Source organism: Natrix helvetica (genome assembly GCF_964273705.1).
Source record: "Natrix helvetica genome assembly, chromosome: 2".
Classification (NCBI taxonomy): domain Eukaryota; kingdom Metazoa; phylum Chordata; class Lepidosauria; order Squamata; family Natricidae; genus Natrix; species Natrix helvetica.
Genome location: NC_138552.1, coordinates 246,324,449 through 246,347,614, shown reverse-complemented (window position 1 = coordinate 246,347,614; position 23,166 = coordinate 246,324,449). Strand labels below are relative to the sequence as shown.

Sequence of the window (23,166 nt, the reverse complement as noted above, 5' to 3'; positions counted from 1 at the left end):
GTTTGATCTAGAGGGGGCGGGGAAAGTGTGGCCAGGGTGAGTGTGGCCTTCTTGATGTCACTCATGTCAGGGGCGCCTGTGGCAGCCCGAGTGCTCTGCCGGCAAAAACAGGCTCCTGAGCTCCGTTTCCAGCTGTGATGGCCTCCTGGGACCCTCTGCCAGCAAAAAAAAAGAGCTTGAGAGGGCCGTTTTAACTGACAGGGTCGCAGAAGGCCAACACAGCCAGAAATGGAGGTTGGGCCAATCCTTCACTGTTTCCAGGATGGCTCTGCGGGCCAGATCTAAGCACCTCGCAGGCCAGATTAGGTCGATGGGCCTTAAGTTTGACACTCCTGCTCTAGAGTCTTCTTCAACATCAAAGAATAAAAATACTCTATCTATCCTGCTTCTTGAAAGTCTAATTTTCACTTCCATGATGTCACAGGGCAACCATTTCCTGCACAATTATAATCTTTCTTAGATAGACATATCATGGCATCTTATATTTTTTCTATGGGTATAGTTTGCAATGTGTTTTATTGATTCTTTACTGCTGACAGTCAATCCTAAAAGCCAAAGTTGTCATTTGCTTCAGTAGCTTCATTATCAATTCTAAGGCTAATTGTTATATTTCTTGTCATTAGTTAGCCTTCTTTATTTTTATCTTTATTTTTACTTTATCTCAGTCCCATTTTTATTGCATTCCTTGGCTTTCATTACTACAGCTTCCAGATGATTTTCATTTTTAGATAACCAGAGAAACAGCATCTTTCAATCCAGCTTCATGAACAGTGATTACATGTCCACAAAAACAGAGTACTGTTTGATCAACTAAAGAGGCAATTAAAAAAAATATTGCAAGAGAGGCCCACTCTGCATGCATGCATGGGACAAGTTGATCTTTCCTCCCTTCATCTCCTCTGCTTAATTCTAGTCAATGCAAAGACGAAGGGAAGCAAGACGAGATATCCAATGGCTTATTAATATTTATACTTTGAAAAGATTTTAATTATTGGATGATTTAATTTATGGCTATCTTATAATTTTAACAGTTATAAATGTTTTCCCTGAATTTTGAACTTCAGTTTGATTTCTGCTTATTTGCCCTTCAGCAGTAGCAATAAACTTATTTGTTTGTTCAAATTCTCATGCATGCTGTCATATTTTTTTTAAATTCACTTAAAAGCTCTGAAAGTTTTCATGTACAGTATGTATCATTTATCTTTCTGTCTCACGGGTATCTGATAGTATAATTTCCATGCTGGAAATTATATATATAATGTGTGTGTGTGTGTGTGTTGTATTTGTGCTGATAAAATAAAGGGAGACTAGTATAGATCCATTTCAAGCTATTTAGCTCTCATCAGCTAGCCATACCCTTACTGGGATTCGAACCTGGGCTGTATTATACACTAGGCAAGAGTCTTAGCCACTATGCCACAGGCTTCTCCTCCTTTATCAGCTGAGCCAGGGAAATAAGTATGTGTTTTGTGTTACAACCCCTGGTATGACCAAATATGGGAGGGAGCTCACTCCTCCCTCTTTCTGTCCTTTCGGCTCATCACAGAAAACCATCCAGGCAGAAACCCATATTTTTATTTTTAATGTTGCCTTTTTATATTTGTGTTGTATTTGTGCTGATAAAATAAAGGGAGACTAGTATAGATCCATTTCGAGCTATTTAGCTCTCATCAGCTAGCCATACCCTTACTGGGATTCGAACCTGGGCTGTATTATACACTAGGCAAGAGTCTTAGCCACTATGCCACAGGCTTCTCTTCCTTTATCAGCTGAGCCAGGGAAATAAGTATGTGTTTTGTGTTACAACCCCTGGTATGACCAAATATGGGAGGGAGCTCACTCCTCCCTCTTTCTGTCCTTTCGGCTCATCACAGAAAACCATCCAGGCAGAAACCCATATTTTTATTTTTAATGTTGCCTTTTTATATTTGTGTTGTATTTGTGCTGATAAAACTTAGCATAGTGGCTAAGACTCTTGCCTAGTGTATAATACAGCCCAGGTTCGAATCCCAGTAAGGGTATGGCTAGCTGATGAGATATATATATATATGTTGTAATTGTACTGATAAATAAATAAAGGGAGACTAGGATAGATCTATTTCGAGCTAATTAGCTCTCATCAGCTATAAACTATTTATCAGTACAATTACAACACAAATATAAAAAGGCAACAGTAAAAATAAAAATATGGTTTTCTGCCTGCATGGTCTTCTGTGATAAGCCGAGGGACAGAAAGAGGGAGTAGTGACCTTCCTCCCATATTTAGTCATACCAGGGGTTGTAACAAAAATACATGGATATATATGTTGTATTTGTACTGATAAATAAATAAAGGGAGACTAGTATAGATCTATTTCGAGCTAATTAGCTCTCATCAGCTAGCCATACCCTTACTGGGATTTGAACCTGGGCTGTATTATATCTTAGGCAGGAGTCTTAGCCACTAAGCCACAGGCTCGCCTCCTTATCAGTTGACAGTAACACAAATAAGTATAGCTCAATCATATATATATGATTGAGCTATACTTATTACTAATACAGTCCATTAACACATCTAATCTTACATTTGGCTTAGATTTTCACTTGTATTCAGAGCCACAGTTTTGTTGACCTGGATGTATACCATTAATCCTTTCATGTTTTTCATAGACTCATCGCCCTTCATTTGTTCTATAATCAGATATAGTTTGACTTGGCTTGTAAATAATACATCAATACTTCCTTGCATTCTAGCAGCACTGTAGCCATCTTCTAATATTACCTTAATATGTTCAGTGTATGTATTACCCATATTTTTATTCCACCATAACTAAAATGACTCTCAATGGCTCACATAGAAAACATATCATGTAAAACACGTCCCCTACAAAAGCAAAAGCACAACAGTGCTAGAATACAAAAGAAATTAAAAATGGTAACATCACATCACATCACAAGGCTTTTATGTGAATTGGCAACCTTAAGTATCTGTCCACATAGAATCAATTGTAGGAAAATTAGACTTTGTGATGTCAATAATTGTACTGTAAGCAAGAAAGTATTGCTTTATTTTCATCTTCAGCATGGTAGGAGAATACAGGGATTGGTCATGAACCCTTCAGGAGGGTTGAAATTGTCAACTGAAGAGAATTAAAAGATGCAGTTGGTAATGATGACTGATAGCAAAAACAAGTTTAGCAAAATTATAAGAATGCACAATACTTCATAATTAGCTTCTTTGAACTATGGATTGTGAAACCTAAAATTATAGTTATTAAGCGACAAAGCTTAAAGGTACAAGCAAATTCTTCCAAGAATTATGATGTTATGCTGTTGCTGATATTATTCATCCTTCCTGGAGTTTGTAAGAAATTGGAAGAGGTTGTTGAACGTGTAAGTGTTCATTTAATGTCATTCTTAACTTTTTTAAAAATTAAGTTTGTGATACAGCAGGGATTTGAAGGATAATATTTACATAATCTGTCCAATTCAGTAATGGGTATCTAGTGAATTAAAATTATGATGTATTTTTTAATTGGAACAGCTTGCTGGCAGGAGATAAGATGACTTTAAAAGCTGCCCAGTTTTTGAAAAAGAAGCAATGTAGTTGTAAAAAAAAGTCCCATGGTTTAGGCAATTGGCACAAATTCTAGTCTCATTTTCAATTAATACTTTAAAATGTTGTGTCTCTAAAACAGGCATTGCAATTACATTTTAAATTGGCATCATGACTTTTATTTAGATAGATAACAATATGTAGGCTTTGTACACAATATGTGGAGACCTAGCCAGCTCCCTAGCGAAGGTTCTAATGCTGGGAAAGGTGGACAGAAAGAGAAAATGGATGACCAGAAATAGATGAGAAGTTGATGAACTCAGTTACAAAGGTTATGAGTGCATCATTGGAAGATCAATGGAAAGTTAGGGACAAATCATCATGGAGAAAATCTATCTAGGTCAGTAAGAGTCAACATTTTGATGACTCATAATCAGTCGGAGAATATGTGGTTATGGATATAACCTTTAATCTTCACTCATACATTTGTACAAAAGTGATATCAATAAACATTATGAATTATTACAGTTCAAATATTTACAACACCATTTTTACAACATCACACAACTGTCATCATAACACTTGGAAGAATTGCCTTATATTTTCAAATGTTAGTAGTTATAATATTAGACTTCAAAATCAATTTGTCCTTTCAATGAAGTTCATCATGAAGATTATAAATACTGTGTGTGTGTGTTTAATATAAACTATACATTTACAATGCACTATATACTATAATTCCTAGAATCTGACCAGATTGAGACTGTGTGTCATTTTCACAAATAAATAAAAAAATATGAACAGAAGTATATCATATCCCAGAAAAAGTTCAATGTGATATGTGGAATTATATTTCAAATATTGTGATTTTGACTTGCTGAATTTATTTGTGAACACCAACTTTAGTTTCTAGACTATGTCATGTATATATAACTTGGGTAAGAATTAGTAAATTTAAATCTGCAGCTTAACTTAATTGTTCTGAGCGCACAAGCTATGCAAAATTTGCTTTCAGTTTGTTTAGGCTGGATCCCATCCTTTGTCAATTTTTATTGGCATTTATCATGTAGCTCGTGGCAATAATTTACTCACCTCCCCACAAGGACTCACCTCCACATTTTTCAAACAAAATAAAATTAAGCCTGTACAATTAACCAACTACATGTATTAAAAATAGAAGTCTGAAATGGATCCCTTTTCCTCTGAGAAGTCACTGGGGAGGACTAGTCAATGTCATATAAACTGGACCATAATTGAAAATACAGTTTTTAATTAAAGCTGTTTTTAGCCTATTCCCGGGTATAGTCTCATCAACGCAGTAATAGCAGTGGTGTTCTCTGATGCTAAGCAGGCTAATTTTTGCTATAGTTAGAAGATGTTTTTCATGGAAAATAATGAACACGAATGGTCATTTAAGAGCTAAGTGTACTCTGAGGAATTTATTGTACTAACTAGTAGCATTAAGAACTTCCATTAATTTTAGTAAGCTTGAAATCCCTACACTGATACAAAAAGGCATAGCATTGTACCTATTTACTTTTCAAATATGTTACCATATTTGAAGAAGGATTGGCCCTTCCTCCGTTTGAGAAGAAATTAACTGGATCATCAGTGGGGAAATTTGATGTTCATATTATATTTTTGATTCAGGGTTAGAAACACAACATAACAAAACTTATTACAGCTAAGCAACCAGTAGAAAGAGAAAAGTACAGCAAAGTATCCACATATATACAGCCTAGATAATTTATGTAAATTTAAGATAGCATAAAAATTTTAAACATAAAACCTTTAAAACCGTCTGAGCTGATTTAGTTAACTAAAGCCATAAAAACATTATAAAAGTTATATACCCTATTTGCTACTACTTTACAGTCTTTGTCTGAATGCATGCGTGAATAAAATAGAGGAAATAAAATGGAGGAGGTAAACAACTTTATAGCATATAACTTTAAGGTTAAGGACAAAAGATAGAATTTTGCCTTGATAAACTTGCTGTACGGCTTCAGAACAAGTCTTGCAACTTATGGTGCAATAGGTAAAGATAAAGTTCTGTAGACTGTCCTTTATACTTTTTAATATAGGGTGTTTTACTTCAGTGTCTGGCTTGCTCACAGAAAAAGCAGCTTAGAAGCATATGAGCCATTAATTCCATTTCCCACTTTCCACACTGACAGAGTTTTTCTAGCTATGGAATCTTATTATATCTGTCTTCCAGTATTACAGAGGGAAAAATATTAATATATGGCCTTGAAAAGATGTATCTACGATGGTTAAAGAAGGATTTTGTAAATAATTGACCTGGGAATCATTGCAGTAGACAATGATATATGCCAATGTCTTCATGGATATCTTTCTTGCTGTTGACCAGGCTACCTGTCCCATTTTTTTTTAAAAAAACTATTTTCATGAATGAAGGCAAGTATACATGTTACAGGATAATTTTGCAGGATCCAATCTGAGTCAGACACCAGGACCAGACATTTAGCTTTCGGACTCGTACTGGAGCCCATCCTCAGGGAATGTTGATTGGGATGTTGATGGATGACTGTTATTTCCTTGTGCTACCAAGTCTTTGGCTCCTAAATACCTGATAAGCTGGTAGTAAGTCAGCATTCCTGTTGACTGACAACGGCCCATTTCCCAGGCTTCAATCATTTCCCTGGTTACCTTTGTACCTGCTCGGCCAACAGTCTTAGTAGCTTGAATTTGAAATTGAATGTATGTCCTTGTTCATTGCAAAGTGAGGCTACCAATGAGCTTGGGTTTCCTTGTTTGACCACTCACTTGTGTTCTTGCAATCTGGTTGTTAACTTCCTCCCCAGAGGCAATCCAAGCAATCTTTGTGTCACTATTTCACTCTTTTTTAACTTGCTCTTTATTCTGTAGTTGTTTTGGTACCTAGTTATCCCCCTTTTGCCATTCTCTCTGCCAATTTGTTTTAAGACTAAGAAAATGTAGAATGCCATGTTATCAGGATCCTTGATGAGTTACAGAAAGAGAAAACTCTTAATTCTGCATTTTCATAATCGAATCCAAATCTGAAGTATACACATACCACTAGTGAAAAATAATATTTTAGAAATTCAGTTAACAAGTATTTGAATTATTCGTAATAAATGAGAAAGATTGTATCATATTTAGGACTTGGGAAGAGGGAGGAAGGTGTGGGAAAACAGGCAGAAATTATCAGCAAAGAAGAAAAAGTGACTGCTGCTACTTTTGCTAGTGGCACTTTGAGTGTAAACCTTCACATTATATTTAAAAATAACTTTTCTCATAAAAACAAAGATTGGATTTTACCTTCACTTTTCCAAACAAGAAACAAATAATGGTTCACAGATCAATTGTGTCCACCGAAAGTGATAAAGGACATGAGTTTCATGGTACATCATCTGCAAGAAAAAAGTGTTTTGACATTTGTTCAAAATGTTATGCTTGAGAAACTAGAGTAGATTGCAAATATAACAGGTCAAGTAATTAGGCAGGAGAAAACTTTATCATTAATTAAAACAAGCAACTCTTGGAAAGCTTATATCTAATTACTTATATTTTTTAATTTCTCTGGCAGGTATATTTATGTCCCAATGGGAGGATCTCATTGCAGCATGTGTAAGATGTTGTTTTCAACTGCCATCACATTTGCTTTTGTAAGTTACTGGCATGGAAGCCATAGCTATCTTTGGTCCTGGGCTGTGCTTAATTGGCTTGGAGTAACAGCTGAAAATGGAGTGAAGAGGATTGTTTCTTTTCCAATTGTCCATAATTTTATTGTAAGTTCATTCTTGTTCATGTTTTTAAGAATCATATTTAAGTTTAGGATGAAATCTGAAATGTGTTTTCTGAAAGCATCCTGAGCAGGTTGAGCACTTTTTAGAATTGCTTGTCTCCTAATCAAAGAACTAATGTATGAAGCTAGCACCATATTGCCTCTAAAGTTAAGAAAAAATGGGACTCTGTAATGGAATGCGTAGAAAGGAAAGGGTAAAAAGGAAACAGACAATTGGGGAGGACCTCATGGTTGCATAATGGTCAGAGAAAAAAACTAAGGAAGGACCTATCCTAATGGAACACGCATTTACATACAGTGATTTGTGCTCTGTGTTGGTTGTCATTTATCATTGTCCAGAGTGCATGGGGTGGCGCAGTGGCTCAGTGGTTAAGACACTGGGCTTGTCAGTTGGAAAACTGGCAGTTCTGGTTTGAGACCCAAGCTCCACATGATGGAGTAAGCTCCCATCATATCTCCAACTCCTGCCAACCTAGCAATTTGAAAGCATACAAATGCAAGTCAGTAAATGGGTGCCACTTCGGTGGGAAAATAACAGCACTCTGTGATATCATGCTGGCCACATGGCCATGGATATGTCTTCTGAAAGTGCTGGCTTAATGGCCTTGAAGTGGAGATGAACATCATCCCCTGTAGTCAGCAACGACTAGCGGAGTAAAACGCTTTACTTTTTTACTAGAATCTACAAGAGTAGCACTTTTTGTCCAGAATCGGAAAGAACAATAATAAAATTAATTAAGTATGCTTGCCTACTTAATATTCTTGGTTGGCTGAAATGGTGGATGGCTTTATTTTGGGGCTCTGGGAAGGGGAGAATGGTGAACTTTTCCTCAGGCATTGTCTGAGATTGAGCTAGGCAGTTGTAGGCTTTGTATTCCATTGATTTACAAGTTCTGCATCTTATTATTGTGACCATTAATGCTGTTTTTTGTTGGGCATGGTCTAGCTGTGTGTCCAAGAGCCACACAGTAATAGCATAGTCCTTGCTCCCTTCTGTTTTGGTTGTCCCACACTGCCCTCACTGTTCTGCCATGCTGGATTTGGAGGATTGGATGTGGTTGTATGGGGAAGACATTGTAGGTTCTTTTTTCCTTCCTGTTTCTCCCTTGTCTTAATTCTTCCAGCTGGCCATCTATAATTACACAGTGTTGAAAAAGATCTTCCATGGTATTTTGGGCTCCTTGCCTCACTAGCTTGTCTCAGTTCATTGGCCATCCCTTCTCTGAACTGGTCAATTAGTGCTAAGTCTTTCCACTCTACATCACAATCAAGTAACTTAAAACTGAAATATATGCTGATACTCTCCTCTGTCCCTGCTTGAACTTCCAAATGTTTTGCTCAGTAAGCATTCATAGTTATGATGGTAATGAAAAAGTAGCTGCACAACCAATTCTTGCATTTATGACCTTCATAGAAATGTAAAGCAAAGGAATGCTAAAGTAAGATTATAACTTTTGCTTAATAACTGAGTTGCCAGTCCCAACTGTGATCACAAAATGAAGAGCACCTGTAGTAGTTTAACAGAATAACAGAGTTGAAAGAGATCTTGGAGGTCTTCTAGTCCAGTGTTTTTCAACCTTTTTTGGGCAAAGGCACACTTGTTTCATGAAAAAAATCACGAGGCACACCACCATTAGAAAATGTTAAAATTTTTAACTCTGTGCCTATATTGACTATATATAAAGTAATTCTCTTGAATAGGAATCAAATAAACACAAAGAAAGTATTTTATAATTACTTTATTATGAAATAGTAAGTAAACAGAAATATGAAAAATTATAAAATACTTTATTCAGTGTGCAACCTGGGCCTGTTTGGCTGAACACAAAGCTGATATTCTGGCTGGAATCGAAGAAAGACACACACGTAGCTCTTCGTCAACAGCTCTCAGTCTCTCTGTGTATTTAGCTTTTATAGTCCACCAAGGGCATCAATCATATTAGCCCAGGCAGGGATCTGCAAAATTGGCTCTTAAGACTGGTGGACTTCAACTCCCAGAATTCTGAGAGTTGAAGTCCACCAAGGGCATCAATCATATTAGCCCAGGCAGGGATCTGCAAAATTGGCTCTTAAGACTGGTGGACTTCAACTCCCAGAATTCTGAGAGTTGAAGTCCACCAAGGGCATCAATCATATTAGCCCAGGCAGGGATCTGCAAAATTGGCTCTTAAGACTGGTGGACTTCAACTCCCAGAATTCTGAGAGTTGAAGTCCACCAAGGGCATCAATCATATTAGCCCAGGCAGGGATCTGCAAAATTGGCTCTTAAGACTGGTGGACTTCAACTCCCAGAATTCTGAGAGTTGAAGTCCACCAGTCTTAAAACAGCCTCCTTTGCAGACCTCTGTGTTAGCCCAAAGCCTGGCGCTGGGCGGGCCTTGCTCCCCCATTGGTGGAGCCCCAAGAAGCGAGGAGGGAGAAAAAGAGACGGAGGCAAGGAGCTTCTCCGCCCCCCCCCCGCAAAAATCTTATCAGGGAGCCAGCGGGCAGTAGCAAATTAGCTGATCGCGCGGCGTGATCGGCTAATTTGTTACTGCCCGCCCGGCTCCCCAGTTAGATTTTTGCTGGGAGGAGGCGGGGGGAAGCTCCTTAGCCTCCGTTTCTTTTTCTGCCTCCTCGCTTCTCGTCCCCGCCAGGTGGATCTGATCGGAACACCCGTGTGCAAGAGGCGAGCCCTTATTTTAATTATTACTTTTATATTTACTCCGTCTCCTCCTGCTCCGGTCCTCCTGGTTTTTTTTTTTTTTAATCTTTCGAATTTTTCAATTTTTCCCACGGCACACCAGTCAACATCTCTAGTGTGCCGCGGAACAGTGGTTGAAAAACACTGTTCTAGTCCAACCCCCTGCTCAAACCATTTTCAACAAATGGTTCTCTGGTCCCTTCTTAAAAGCCTCCAGTGTTGGAGCATATACAACTTCTGAAGGGAAGTTGTTCCACTGATTGATTGTTCTTATTGTCAGGAAGTTTCTCCTTAGTTCTAGATTGCAACCAATCCTTGCATTTATGACATTCATAGGTCTGTAAAGCAAAGGAAAGTTAAAGTAAGATCACAACTTTTGCTTAATAACTGAATTACCAGTCCCAACACTGATCACTAAATGAAGAGTACATGTAGTACTTTGAATGAAAAGAATGTGAATGAAAGTAGTTCTTTTGCAGTAGTGCTGATCCCGTCAAACCATTAAAGTGAGTGGCTTGGGAGAAGGGTGTTGGAGGAAACAAGGCAGGATATGGAAATCTCCTAACCTCCTTAGAGGTAATTGGAGGACATGGAAAATGGTTACACTTCATTTGCCTGGGCTTTTGGCTTCCTTATATTGCTTATGTGATACTAGGCAACCACAATTAGTCTATTGAATGTGGAGATGGCTGATTTATCAGTCATGCTATATGATCACAGCCATTGAGCCAGGGATAATAAATTATAGTGATAATTTATTTTGCTCTTGAAATGTTTCAAAAGATATAAAATGGATCCCTGTTTAATCATTTTAAAACTTGTAGATGCTGCTTAATGGTGTAGGTGATCAATCAGCATGTTTGTCTTGTGAAAGGAACAAGTAGCAAGTATTAATGGAAAATCTGATGTCTGGCAGGTTAGGCCTTCATTCTTATCCTCCTGTTTCTGTGCAGCGAACTGTTTAATCCTGGCTTAGAAGAAGAAAGCTGCATGGTGCCACAAGCAGTACATGCTAAAATTTCCTGGATAGTGGCTGAAAAACTGGAGATGAGGTGAAACTAGTCTGAAGTAGGAATTAGCAAAGGAATATATATTACTGTAAAATATCAAGCAAACTAGGAAGAGATCTCACAAATGATATCCAAAGGTAGAATTCAGTTGCTGTTTTTGCATTTCTTTTTTCAGCAAAATCAAGAAATAACCATTCTTTTTGCCCCAGTAGCCAGTCTATCTGTTGTTGAAACAAGCTATGAGAGTTTAGGTAAAGAAGTCTACCAGATTTTCAGCAATCTTGGGAGAGAAAATTGGCTCTTTTTATGCCCACTGACAGAAGAAAATCTGTAATTGACGAGTTGCCTTCAGCAAGTTATATAAAAAGTGAGCAACAAGCAAAGCTGCATAAAGATGAATTATATAAGAGTTGGCTGAAATTCATCTCAGCTGAAAATTCTCTAGAATTCTCTTCATGATTTTTGTTTTAGAAGGGAAAAAAGCTAAGCCTTCCAATAGATCAGAGTTCCCCAACCCTTCCAGCTTTGCAGACTGGTGGCAGGGGTGGATGGGAGGGGATGGTTTTGCGTGTGCTCTGTTATTCTAAGGCAGCGGTTCTCAAATAGTGGGGCGCGCCCTCCTGGGGGGGGCGCGAGGCTCCGTAAAGGGGGGCACGAAGGCTCCCTTTTCATCTGGGTGCAACGGCGGCGAAGGCGTGGGCGAGGCATAATATATGCCGCCTGGAAGTGGCAGCACTTCGGACTGTGGATTTTCATTGGAGCCACAGGCTGGAGCTGTGCAAGAAGCCTGCTCGGGCGGGGGTGGGAGGGAGGGAAGCATGGGACCGCCCGTCTTCGCCACCGCGTAGCTCGCCTCCCCGCTAACAGCTCCACCGCCAGCATTCCGTCTGGAAGCTCCACCGCAACAGCCGCTGTTGGGGAAGGGACAAAGGGGCGGCGGTCGCCCGATCTTGCCACCGCCACCCCTTCGCCCCTGGTAACGGCGACTGTTGTGCTGCTGCTTCCAGCTGGGATGCTGGAGGAGCTGCTGGCAGGGAGGGAGGGAAGAAGGGCAGAAGGGAGGTGGAAGGAAGGAAAGAAAAGCAGACATGCCGGAGGGAAAGAGGAAAGAAGGCAAGCAGGCAGGAAGGAGGCAGAAGGAAGGAGGGAAGAATGGAACTGGAAGGGAGGCAGGGAAGGAGGGAGGGAGAAAGGAAGGATAGGAGGATAGGGAAAGAGGAAAGAAGGCAGGCAGGCAGAAGGGAGGGAGGTGCAAGGAAGGAAGAAAGCATAGATAAGCAGGAGGGAAAGAAGGCAGGCAGGCAGGGGGAAAGAGGAAGGAGGGAACTGGAAGGGAGGCAGGAAGGAAGGGAAGGAGGAAGGGAGGGTGGAAGGAAGGATAGACAAGTAAGAGGGAAAGAGGAAAGAAAGCATGTGACTACGGTGGGAGACGAGGAAAGACCGGTGTGCTATGTTATGCAGAGGTGTACTTATAACAATTTTATAGACAAATGATACTATTTACAGTCGCGCGGGGGGGGGGGGCGCGAAATGTTTTCTTCTTCCTAGGGGGGGCATGACAGAAAATAATTGAGAAGCACTGTTCTAAGGTAAAAAAAAAAAGAATGACAACCAGACTATGGTACACTTGTGAGTGAAAACAACACATTATCTTTCATCAGATAGAAATTCATCTTTCTATCTGTATCCTATGCCCTGTATTTTTATGATCCAATCTTTAGGGACATTGGTTATTCCCATGTAAGAATATTTTGTGGTACCCAGCAACCACTAACAAGGGGGGGAGAAAAGACAAACCCAGGCATTTATTATCAACTATTGCTGAATCCTATCCAGGAAATGAATTGCAGTTCAGTTTACAAAGGATGGATGTGCAGTATCTTGCCACATTAGTGATTTAAGTATAGCAATCTACATCAGTACAAGGCCACTGGACTTTCCATGTACTGGCAAAATATTGTAACCATGAAAATCGCAGCTGTGTAACACCACCAGTCCTACCTGCTTTTGTTTTGCACAAGAACTGTGACATCATGATATTCTCAATCATTGTGCTAAATTTAGCTAAGTTTATCCAGCTGTCATATTTCAAATACACCCACTGATTTCTCTTCTAAACCCTGAACAGATATTTATAACTGAACAGATATTTATAACTATATATAGTTGATATAAGAATGCTAAATACAGTCCATTTTTTAATAAATTTTAAAAAGAAAAATGTGTTTGAATGTCTTGTGATATGCAATAAGGGCAGGAAATTTTTAATTAATTCATAAATATATCCTTTAACAACTTCTAGGATTCCATTTTTCATACATGAAAAGCATAAAAATATTTGGAATATGTAAATATTAGTTTTGACTATGTTACCAGAGAAGAAATAGTAACTGACCAGGAGTTAGGGATAATTGGTCATAGAGCAAAAGCAAATGTCTCCGTAGTTTAAGAGTCTACAACCTCTTTGTTCATTTCAATGGGTAGTTTGTTAAAATCCAAACTACAGGTAGTCCTCAAATTACAACAGTTCATTTAGCAACTGTTCAAAGTTACAACAGCACTGAAAAAGTGACATGCCCGTTTTTCACACTTAACAACTGTTACAGCATCCCCAAATGTCTTGTTCAGTAAGTATTCATAGGTATGATAGTCATGAAAAGTAGCTGCACAACAAATCCTTGCATTTATGACCTTCATAGGACCGTAAAGCAAATGAAAGCTAAAGTAAGATCATAACTTTCACTAAAGAGCTGTGGTGGCGCAGTGGTTAGAATACAGTACTGCAGGTTATTCCTGCTAGCTGCCAGCAGTTTGGCAGTTCAAATCTCACCAGGCTCAATGTTGACTCAGGCTTCCATCCTTCCAAGGTCAGTAAAATGAGGACCCAGATTTTGGGGGGGGCAATATGCTGACTCTGTAAACTATTTGGAGAGTGCTGTAAAGCACTGTGAAGCAGTATATAAGTCTAAGTCTATTGCTATTAATAACTGAGTTACCAGTCCCACTGTGATCACTAAATGAAGAGTACCTGTAGTTGTTTAACATAATTTGATATTTAAGGAACACATGAAATCATATTTTCCCCCAGAGGCTGCTTTATCTGCTGTTTGTGGAGCTCCAGGAAAACTATGAAAGGAATTTGTATTCTGGCATATCATTAGGCATGACCCTTTTGAGACCTTTCTCAGAAGTTGGCAGATGATATTCATATGCAGCATCTTTTCTATCAGCCAGGCACATCCTTTGCTTAAATTCCAGGTTGCATTCAGTTTGTTTTGATGGAAAGGCTCCATACCCAAATATTCACTACCATTTCTCATCCAAGCCGTGGTGAGTCATGCTGTGCATTGACTTCCAAGAATTGCAGACATTTGAAGCAAATTGTTATACTCATGTGTTTCTTTCCTTTGAAGTCCTAAACTTTCAATTTTCATCACAATTCAAAACACCAATATGGTTATGATTAAAACAACTATTTGTGCTCTTTGCAGTTTTTAAGCATTTAAGAGCAAGTTTGCTGCCCTATAAAGTTTTTAACACAAGAGGCAATTTTTACAATTGGCCAAATTAAATTATCTCTTAATATGTAAAAATGAATAAACAGTTATCACTGCTTATGGCTACAAGCTGGGACCTCTCATAATGCCAGTTCTGTTAGAGCTCAGCTTCTATTTCTTCTCAGCGCTCTCTCAACAAAGAATATAAAAATGCATGTCACAACGTAATTAAACATACAGGTAATCCATCCAACAATATAAAAAAAAACATGTCTATTAACAGGGCCACATCCACACTACCCCTAAATCCTGGGAGTATATCTATTTTTTCAGGGTCTTCTGGTGTAGCCCGGGGATGGGAGGGTCACAAGAATTTCTGTAAGGATCTCATACCAGAGGCCGTGACAGAGAAGGAAGGTTTCCTAGGTTCTGTTAGATAGCATTGTTTAATTGAGGGCGGTACAGAGCATATCAACTTGGCCAGCTCTTACCAAGCAAGTAGATACCATGGAAAAATTATAGGCAAAATAAGAATGTTTTGCTATTTGATTCTTGTTATCAAAACTATGTACTAGATTAGAAACAGGCTTATCTATTCCTAAATTTTTTAAAAAAATATTTAATAATCAATATACATTGTTAAGACATATTTGAGACCTGTAGCACATCAGATAAGAACATTTGAGAATGATTGCATTCAGGCCTACCTTCTATCAAATAAGAAGTTCATATTCAATTAAAACTGTAATGCATTCAGTTTTCTAATTAAAATATAAAGCAAGTGTTGAAAAAGTGTCAGGAGAAACAGAAAAAAATTCAAATGGTGACTCCCTTTTACACAGTCGCTGAGGTTTAGTCTCACCAGGTTCAAGATTGACTCAGCTTTTACCTTCCGAGGTTTGTAAAATGAGGACCCAGATTGTTGGGGCAATATGCTGACTTTGTAGACCGCTTAGAGAAGCACTGTGAAGTAGTATATACGGTAAGTCTAAGTGCTATTGCTATAAGAAAATGCAGAAAAGCAAAATAAGACTTTTGCTGCAATAAAGCAAGCTATAAATTTGTAAACTTCCTGCCAAACAGGAAAAAAACATATACGGCAGTCCCTCTCTCTGTCTCTCTCTGACTCTCTCACGCACACACACAGAACGAGAGACAGAGAGAGAGGGGGGTAGGGAGGGAGGGAGGGAGAGGGGGGAGCAGGGAGGTTGACTTGGATTAACTGCTATTCAGCCTAATCTAAAGACAATTTTCAGAACTAGCAGCATTTAAGTACAATTCACAAATGTACTTTGGGGATTACAAATTTTCACCTGAAAATTATTTCTGGAATGTTTTAACACAGTACCAACATCCAGGTAATATTTAATCTGACAACAACAAATAGATTTCAGTTAATTCAGCATTAAAATTTTGCTAGCTTTTATTTTAAGCTGTCTTTTAATTTCTATCTTTTAGAACCGGGTTTTATCCCCCAGAGGGATTCGTCGATTCCATGCAGCAATGGCAGCTGTATCCACCACATTCTTGATTTTTTCCAACCTCATCTTTCTTGGTGGAAATGATGTTGGTAGAATTTATTGGAACAAGATCTTCAAAGAAGGCAAGTTAAGTGAAATAGCATTTTTCTTTAAACATTATTAAAGATCCTGCATGGACATACATTGGTGGTCTATCTTAATCTTGATAGTATAACAACAACAACAACAACAATAACTCTCCTTTGGTTTGTTGGCTTTCAAACTGATTTTTGTTTTTACTTTGTTTTATTTGAGATGCATTTTCTACCAAAATTGTGTTCAGATCCTGACGGTAAAAACAGTAAAAAATACTGCTTTGTGCAGTTTGAATCTAATTTAGTGAATTTATCAAACAGCAAATTGTTAGTATTAGCATGAAGAGTGAGGTAAAAACTAAGCACTTCATCAGTGAAGGATATATTAGGAGAAGAGTTATATTTTATATAATTGAACTGAAGAATTGTAAGATTATTATAACATTGAATATTCAGAAAACTATGCAGAGTAGGGCTGTATTGCAATTAGGAGCATGTGAAAGCATAACAGCAGCACTTCTGCAGCTGTATTAGTAGGCACATCTTTTCTTAGAATTTCTTAGCTGCCCCCTTGCAAGCAGATGCAGAGTTTGTGTTTCCATATGCTTCACAGCCCTTTGTTTTTGAAATAAAGCATTGCCCAGCCAAATATACAATGTTCAGATTGTTTAAACTCCTACATATCATAATTCTTTCTTTTATTTATTGCATTTTACTCTTTTGTAATTTCAGTATATAAGGAATTTTATTACCAGTTTTAAAAAGTTGTGGGGTTGTTTAGAATTCTTATTCCAAGAATTTAGAATTCTTATTCCAATGAATGGCTGATGGAGAATAAAACCTTAAGTAGGCTTATATGTGATATGTGCTTGGCCTAAGCAGTTGGTTCCCATTTAACTGATACTCAGCGTACACTCACTTTCTTCAGTTCAAGGCTTCAAGATAACAGGGCTACAATTCCCACTGTGTTCAGCTGTCATGACAGCTCCTTATATTCCTGTGATGCTACACTGAAAGCTATTCGATTAATTAGATCTCCTTTAAGGAGATTTTTCTGAATCTGTTATTCCAAGAAACTAAATTTGTCCTCGTTGTTGTCCTTCAGGAAGATTCTAAATATTTCCAGTCCAATATATATTTTGTGGCACTTATGTCTTTATGAAATGTGTTTGAATCTTGGCACAATTATGACTTTTCATTCCAGCACTTTTATTTCCTTTTGGGCAATTCTGTCTAACATTCAATAATGGACATGTGTTTTTCATGTAATTAGGCACATGATTTTGAGTGACAAGATTTGTACAACAATTGGTGTACAAAAGAATGCCCTGTATGGAATCACATACAGAAATTTTTCTGACATGAAGAGGGTCTACCTCTGTTGGAAGTCAAGTAGGATCATTTTGCCTCTTTATCATTATCTTTTCCAGTCCCAAATTGGGCTTGAACTTCTGAGAAATTTCACCAGTCCTATCAAGCCTGGCTTTCACAAAATGTATCTGTTAATTTTGACTGACATTCACTTTAAACTAAATTTGAGTCCAGTTAGAATAAATGCAGTTAGAGAATTGGTCAAGAGCAATTATTATTCTTTGCAAGAACTTGAAATTAAGGTTAATTGCATGATCCAAAGAATCCCCTGTTATTTACTTCCTGCTATGAATTCTTACTTTTCTATATATATGTGTGTGAACCTAATACTTTTGAGAGAAGCACTTCGGTATATATGCATTTCTTACAATTTTTGGCAGGTTTTTTTTTTAAAGTTTAATATAATACAAGCAGAATAAGCTTTGGAATGACTGTCACATGGACACACACTGGAAAGAAAATAGGTTATCCCTTGATATTTGTCACATAGCTATGTGTAACTTGCTCTCTGTTTTGATTCTTTGTATAAAAATAGAAAGCTAGTCATTTTCATAGTAAAATAAGAGTAATATTTTAAAAATAATTTGCAGACTATTTTTAGAAATAAGACATGAAAGCATGATTTGCTCTAAGATTACCAGAGTGTCTTGGCTGTTCAGGCTTCTCTTGAATGAAATTATTTTGGACAGGCATTGCATTTGCAACTGATTTGGAAGACTGCAATTTTAAATCAAGGAAAGCTGTGTAGATTTATAAGTAGCTATCCTAATCTATATTTATAGATTCTCGTTCTGCAGTGGGATTTTTTGCTCTGAAATCTGCAAAAGTTCTGGAATAGCCTCCTTCAATTTTTACCACAGATTTGACTTCCTTGTTCCATGAAGCCTTGTAGCTAAAAACTACTATGCATACTAGAAGGGAAGCAAAATGGACTCTTTCGAATTAGAACGTTAATTAGCCATCTATTGTTTTCATTGAATAAATCATGGTGAGGAAAGCTTTGAGATCATCCTATTTAAATTGTAGTATCTGGAGCAGGTTATATTGGAGCAAAGGAATTATCATTCCCCAACATGCATTTAAGATATATAGAGATTGACATTTAACAAGGAGTACCATAATCCACAATGTACAGATTTGGCTTACATTATTTACCATTAATTACAATTATTTAGAATTGTAATATCTAGTGAGATGGACTGATGCAACAACATTCGTAAGATCTGTAAGAAATCTCCAGTGTTTCTCCTCAGAAACACTTACTGAAACTTAGTTACAAACCAATTGTTAGTTCTGCTCTACTTCCAGGTTTTCTTTATCTGAACCATTTTTTAAAAGATGAGAAATAAAGCATCAATAACTATGATGATCAAATGAGACATTTCGAGGATTATTATTTTGGAAATGATTTTGTCCTGGGTTGGCCAGTACATTAGAGGGAATATGACAGCAGCCTCCAAGAGGTAGATGCTAGCACCAGTAAAATGGAAAGCTGTTGTGAGTTAAGATGTACATATTTTTTTTCTTACAATTTGAAAGTACCATTAGGAATTGTCATTTGGAATCTACACCTGGGCAATTTCATGTAATTGTATAAGAGTAGAAGTGTTAGATATAATCATATTAATTATTGTGCTGAGGAATAGCAGTAAAAGGCCACTAAGAGGTTTCTGTAAAAGCTAGCATTTTCCTTTTAAGCTTGTTAAATTAAAAGGAGTAATAAATTAGACATTCAGCTGTCGTGAATGAAGAGTGTAAAGTTCTGAAAAGATCTGATCATGGACAAATAGCTGAGCTAAGTAAATGCCTACCACTGGATGAAATCAGAATTAAAATTGAACATGAGTAATTTGTAAATCAAATTGCGGAAATCAGATCTTCTGAACAGCAGAAAACTGTTCCACTAATACTTATAATTATCTGAGATGACTAACTAACCTTAGGTAGAACTTCCCAATAACTCTCACAGGGAATGAATGATTTTTAGTCTAGTCATTTGAGGGTGAAGGACTTGTACACAAATATGATTTTCTTTAACATTATTTATTTAGAAATTTTCTTCTCTAAAGAAATCAGGTATAAATTTTAGACACACCTAATAGGACAGATTCTTAACTGTTGTGTATTGATTCAGTTCATTACTTTACAGGGAACTTTTATCCAAGGCTTTTTCAACTGCCAAGATGAATGTAATTTCATTAATGTATTAAAATATTCAAACTGTTTGAAATGGATTTATCAAGTAAAAGATAATCCCCATTAGAGAGAAAAACACCTTACAGTAGTGGATCATCATATTGTTGTTGTTAGTTGCGAAATCGTGTCCAATCCATTGCAACCCCATGGACAACATTCCACCAGGCCATCCTGTCCTCTACCATTCTCTGGAGTCCGTTTAAGCTCACGCCTACTGCTTCAGTGACTCTATCCAGACACCTCATTCTCTATCGTCTCATTCTTCTTTTGCCCTGAATCTTTCCCAGCATTAGGCTCTTCTCCAGTGAATCCTTCCTTCTCATTAGGTGACCAAAATATTTGAGTTTCATGGATCATCATATGATAATGCATAAATTATCACACTCTCACACAGGGAGGGACTTCTCCTGGTGCCGTCCACTAGGCAATGCCAACGGGCGACACCAAGGAGTAGGGCCTTCTCTGTGATGGGCCCAACCCTCTGGAATGACCTCCCCCCCGACATTAGAACCACTTCTGACCTCCGCTCCTTCCGGCAAAAATTGAAGACTCACCTGTTCCGATTAGCAGGCCTGGCATAATTACAACTGCCCCTCCTGGCAAATGTATTATTATCTGGTTATCTTAGGGTTTTTTAATCTGTTGTGTCTGTTTTAGGGATTTTAAAAAAATTATATTTATTTAGCTTTGTACAGATCTTTTAATTGCATTTTAACCTCCTCCAAACTGTACATATTTAATTTTTTATTGTATTTTGTGATATTCTCTGTGGACTGTACACCGCCCCGAGTCCCTTCTGGGAGAGGGGGCGGTCTAGAAGCACCAAATATAAATAAATAAATAAATAAATAATAAATAAATAAATAAATAAATAAATAAATAAATAAATAAATAAATAAATAAATAAATAAATAAATAAATAAATAAATAAATAAATAAATACAGAATGTCTGAAAAATTCTCAATTCCTGATATGTATGTCTGTTAAGTCCTGTTGAATTTGGTAGGCTTATGGATCATCTTGTTCATATTATATTCTGCCTCCACTCTGAGACACGAGGGGGGTAGCAGAACATTTATTAGTGCACAATTCAATCATGGATTGTTGCGAGCAATTTATTTCATAAGAATTTTGCAATTATATTTCATTTGGACATATTATGTATGCTTAATATTTTCCAACAGTATCTATTTATGTGTAATTTTTCTACACTATAGTTGATAACTAGTAATAAAAGTACATTAGATGTGCTATTTGCAAAGCTGTCTTCTTGCATAGTTTTTTTTAAAGAATTTTTTTATTTTTGGTTAAACAGATAAACACAACACACAAAAAATAAAATAAAATAATCTTTCGTTACATATTGTAGAAGTGTGTCAATTGGTTACAAATAACTTCAGTGCATCTCTTCCACAGTCATTATTTATAATTCATATCACACTGTATATTTTAAATCAAAAATATTTATATATTTTACTATCAACATCCCACAATTCTCAATTGACTATAATAGTTATAGCATCCTTTTGCACAATCCAAAATTAAAAAACATAACCACATAATGACATTTCATTAATTATTTCTAATATCATCCAATAACATTACACCTTTATAACATGTTCTAAGTAAGAATTAATTATGATTGATAAAATTTCTAATCCTCTTTTCCAAGTCGCTGTTTACTATTTGTATCTCAATATGTTTTATTGAGCCAGTACATATATATATTGTTACGTATATCCCTTGTCATTTCATTGTTATTATTATAATTGCTATTTATTAATAGAAATTCATTCGCTAATTATATCTGATTTCCTCTCTTTAAACCAACACATGTGTGTACCTTGTTATCATTATCAATTATTTATTTAACATATTCTAAAGATTACTAAATTACTAATCACTAATCATATTGTAGAAGTGTGTCAATTGGTTACAAATAACTTCCATGCATTTCTTCTACAGTGATTACTTATAATTCAAATCACATTATGTATTTTAAATCAAAAATCTTTATATAGCTTACTATCAAGATACCACGCTTCTCATTTGACTGTGTTTGTTTTAACATCCTTTTGCATGAAATAGTCCAAAATTAAAAAACACAAGCAGATCGTAGCATTTCATTAATTATTTCTAATATCATCTAATAACATTACCCCTTTATAGCATATTCTAAGTAAAAATTAATTATGTTTGATAACAAGGTTTCTAATCCTCCTTTCCAAATCGTTGTTTACAACTTATATCCCAATTCCTTTTATTAAACAAGTACATATATATATATTGTTTACTAGATGCCTTCTCATTTCATTGTTATTGTAATAGATATTATTTATTAACAAAAATTCATTCGCTAATTATATCAAATTTCCTCTCATCAAACCAACATATGTATGTACCTTATTATCCTTATCAATTATTTATTTAACATAGCACTCTAGAAATTACTAAATTACTAATCACTAATTACTAAAATTAACTAATTTTTTATTATCAACTTTCATATATCAGCCTTTATCCTTCCAGTAATAATACAGTCTTATTTCTTTTGTCATTTGTGGAATTGATCTTATATTTATTTCCTTAATAAAATTTTTGTGGACTTCTCTCCGCAGCTTGTTGCTTGTAACATCATTTAAGTAATCTCGATGCCCTCCATCTGTTATTTTAATCAGCTTATCTTTGATTGTCAATCTTGCTTCTGAGAAGTTCTCTCTCCTTAAATCCATCGTTTTTCCTCTTTTTTCTTCTTCCATGCCTTGAAATCTGGGGTATAGTTCCTGTCGATCTAATTCCCTTTTCCATACCTTTTCTAATTCAAAATTTTCCCACTTTCAACCACGTTCACTCCACTGGTAAAGTAATCAGTTGTCTTGTCTTTATAATCATTTTCCCCTTCAATTTTTGGGAATCTGACCCATTTTTTGCTGTTATAAACTCTATTTTTCCATCTTCTTCTCAATTCTCTCTGTTATTTCTAATAAATTTTGAATTCCAGCCAAGATGTTTTGCAAAGTTATTGTTTCTTTTGAATATTGTGCCATTTTGGCAAACTGTTAGATACTGCCACTCTGGCTTTCAAGGCTTCTTATATTAAATTAGCTTAAACGCAAGTTCATTTATGATCTTGAAAAAAGAAGATCTCCCACTGCCAATAGGACTCTCAAAATGCACCTGTAAAAACAATTCATGTCCTTGCTTCTTATCACTTTCTATAAACAAGTTGCCAAGCCTCAAGATACAAAGTCAGTGAGATCAAAAGGAAAAGGGAAAGTGCATTGTTTCAAAAACTCAAGCCTCCAGACTCCAAGTGGCAGTATTGCTTCCCACTCTCTAATGTTATTTCAAACTTAAAAGAAACAGAGTTCTTAAATAGAATTAATAGCAAGTAATAAAAGTCCTTGTTGAGATAAAGAAGACTTTAATCCATGGTTAAAAAATAAAAAAATAGAAGAAGAAAAACTGATCCGTTCTCTTTAAAAAAAAAGTTGCGAGCACTTCAATCCACAAAGTAAAATTACAAAG

At 36.6% G+C, this 23,166-nt stretch overlaps 1 protein-coding gene across 3 annotated transcripts in view; it reads left to right on the top strand.

Moving 5' to 3' along the window:
* The window catches only part of HHAT (hedgehog acyltransferase), a 185,959-nt gene that overhangs the window by 129,526 nt on the left and 33,267 nt on the right, over nt 1–23,166 (top strand). For all 3 annotated transcript variants that reach the window (XM_081942246.1, XM_081942244.1, XM_081942245.1), the window contains 2 exons: nt 7,107–7,308; nt 15,974–16,118. In XM_081942246.1, coding sequence (XP_081798372.1) covers nt 7,107–7,308; nt 15,974–16,118 — 347 coding nt within the window. The remainder of the gene's footprint in view (nt 1–7,106; nt 7,309–15,973; nt 16,119–23,166) is intronic.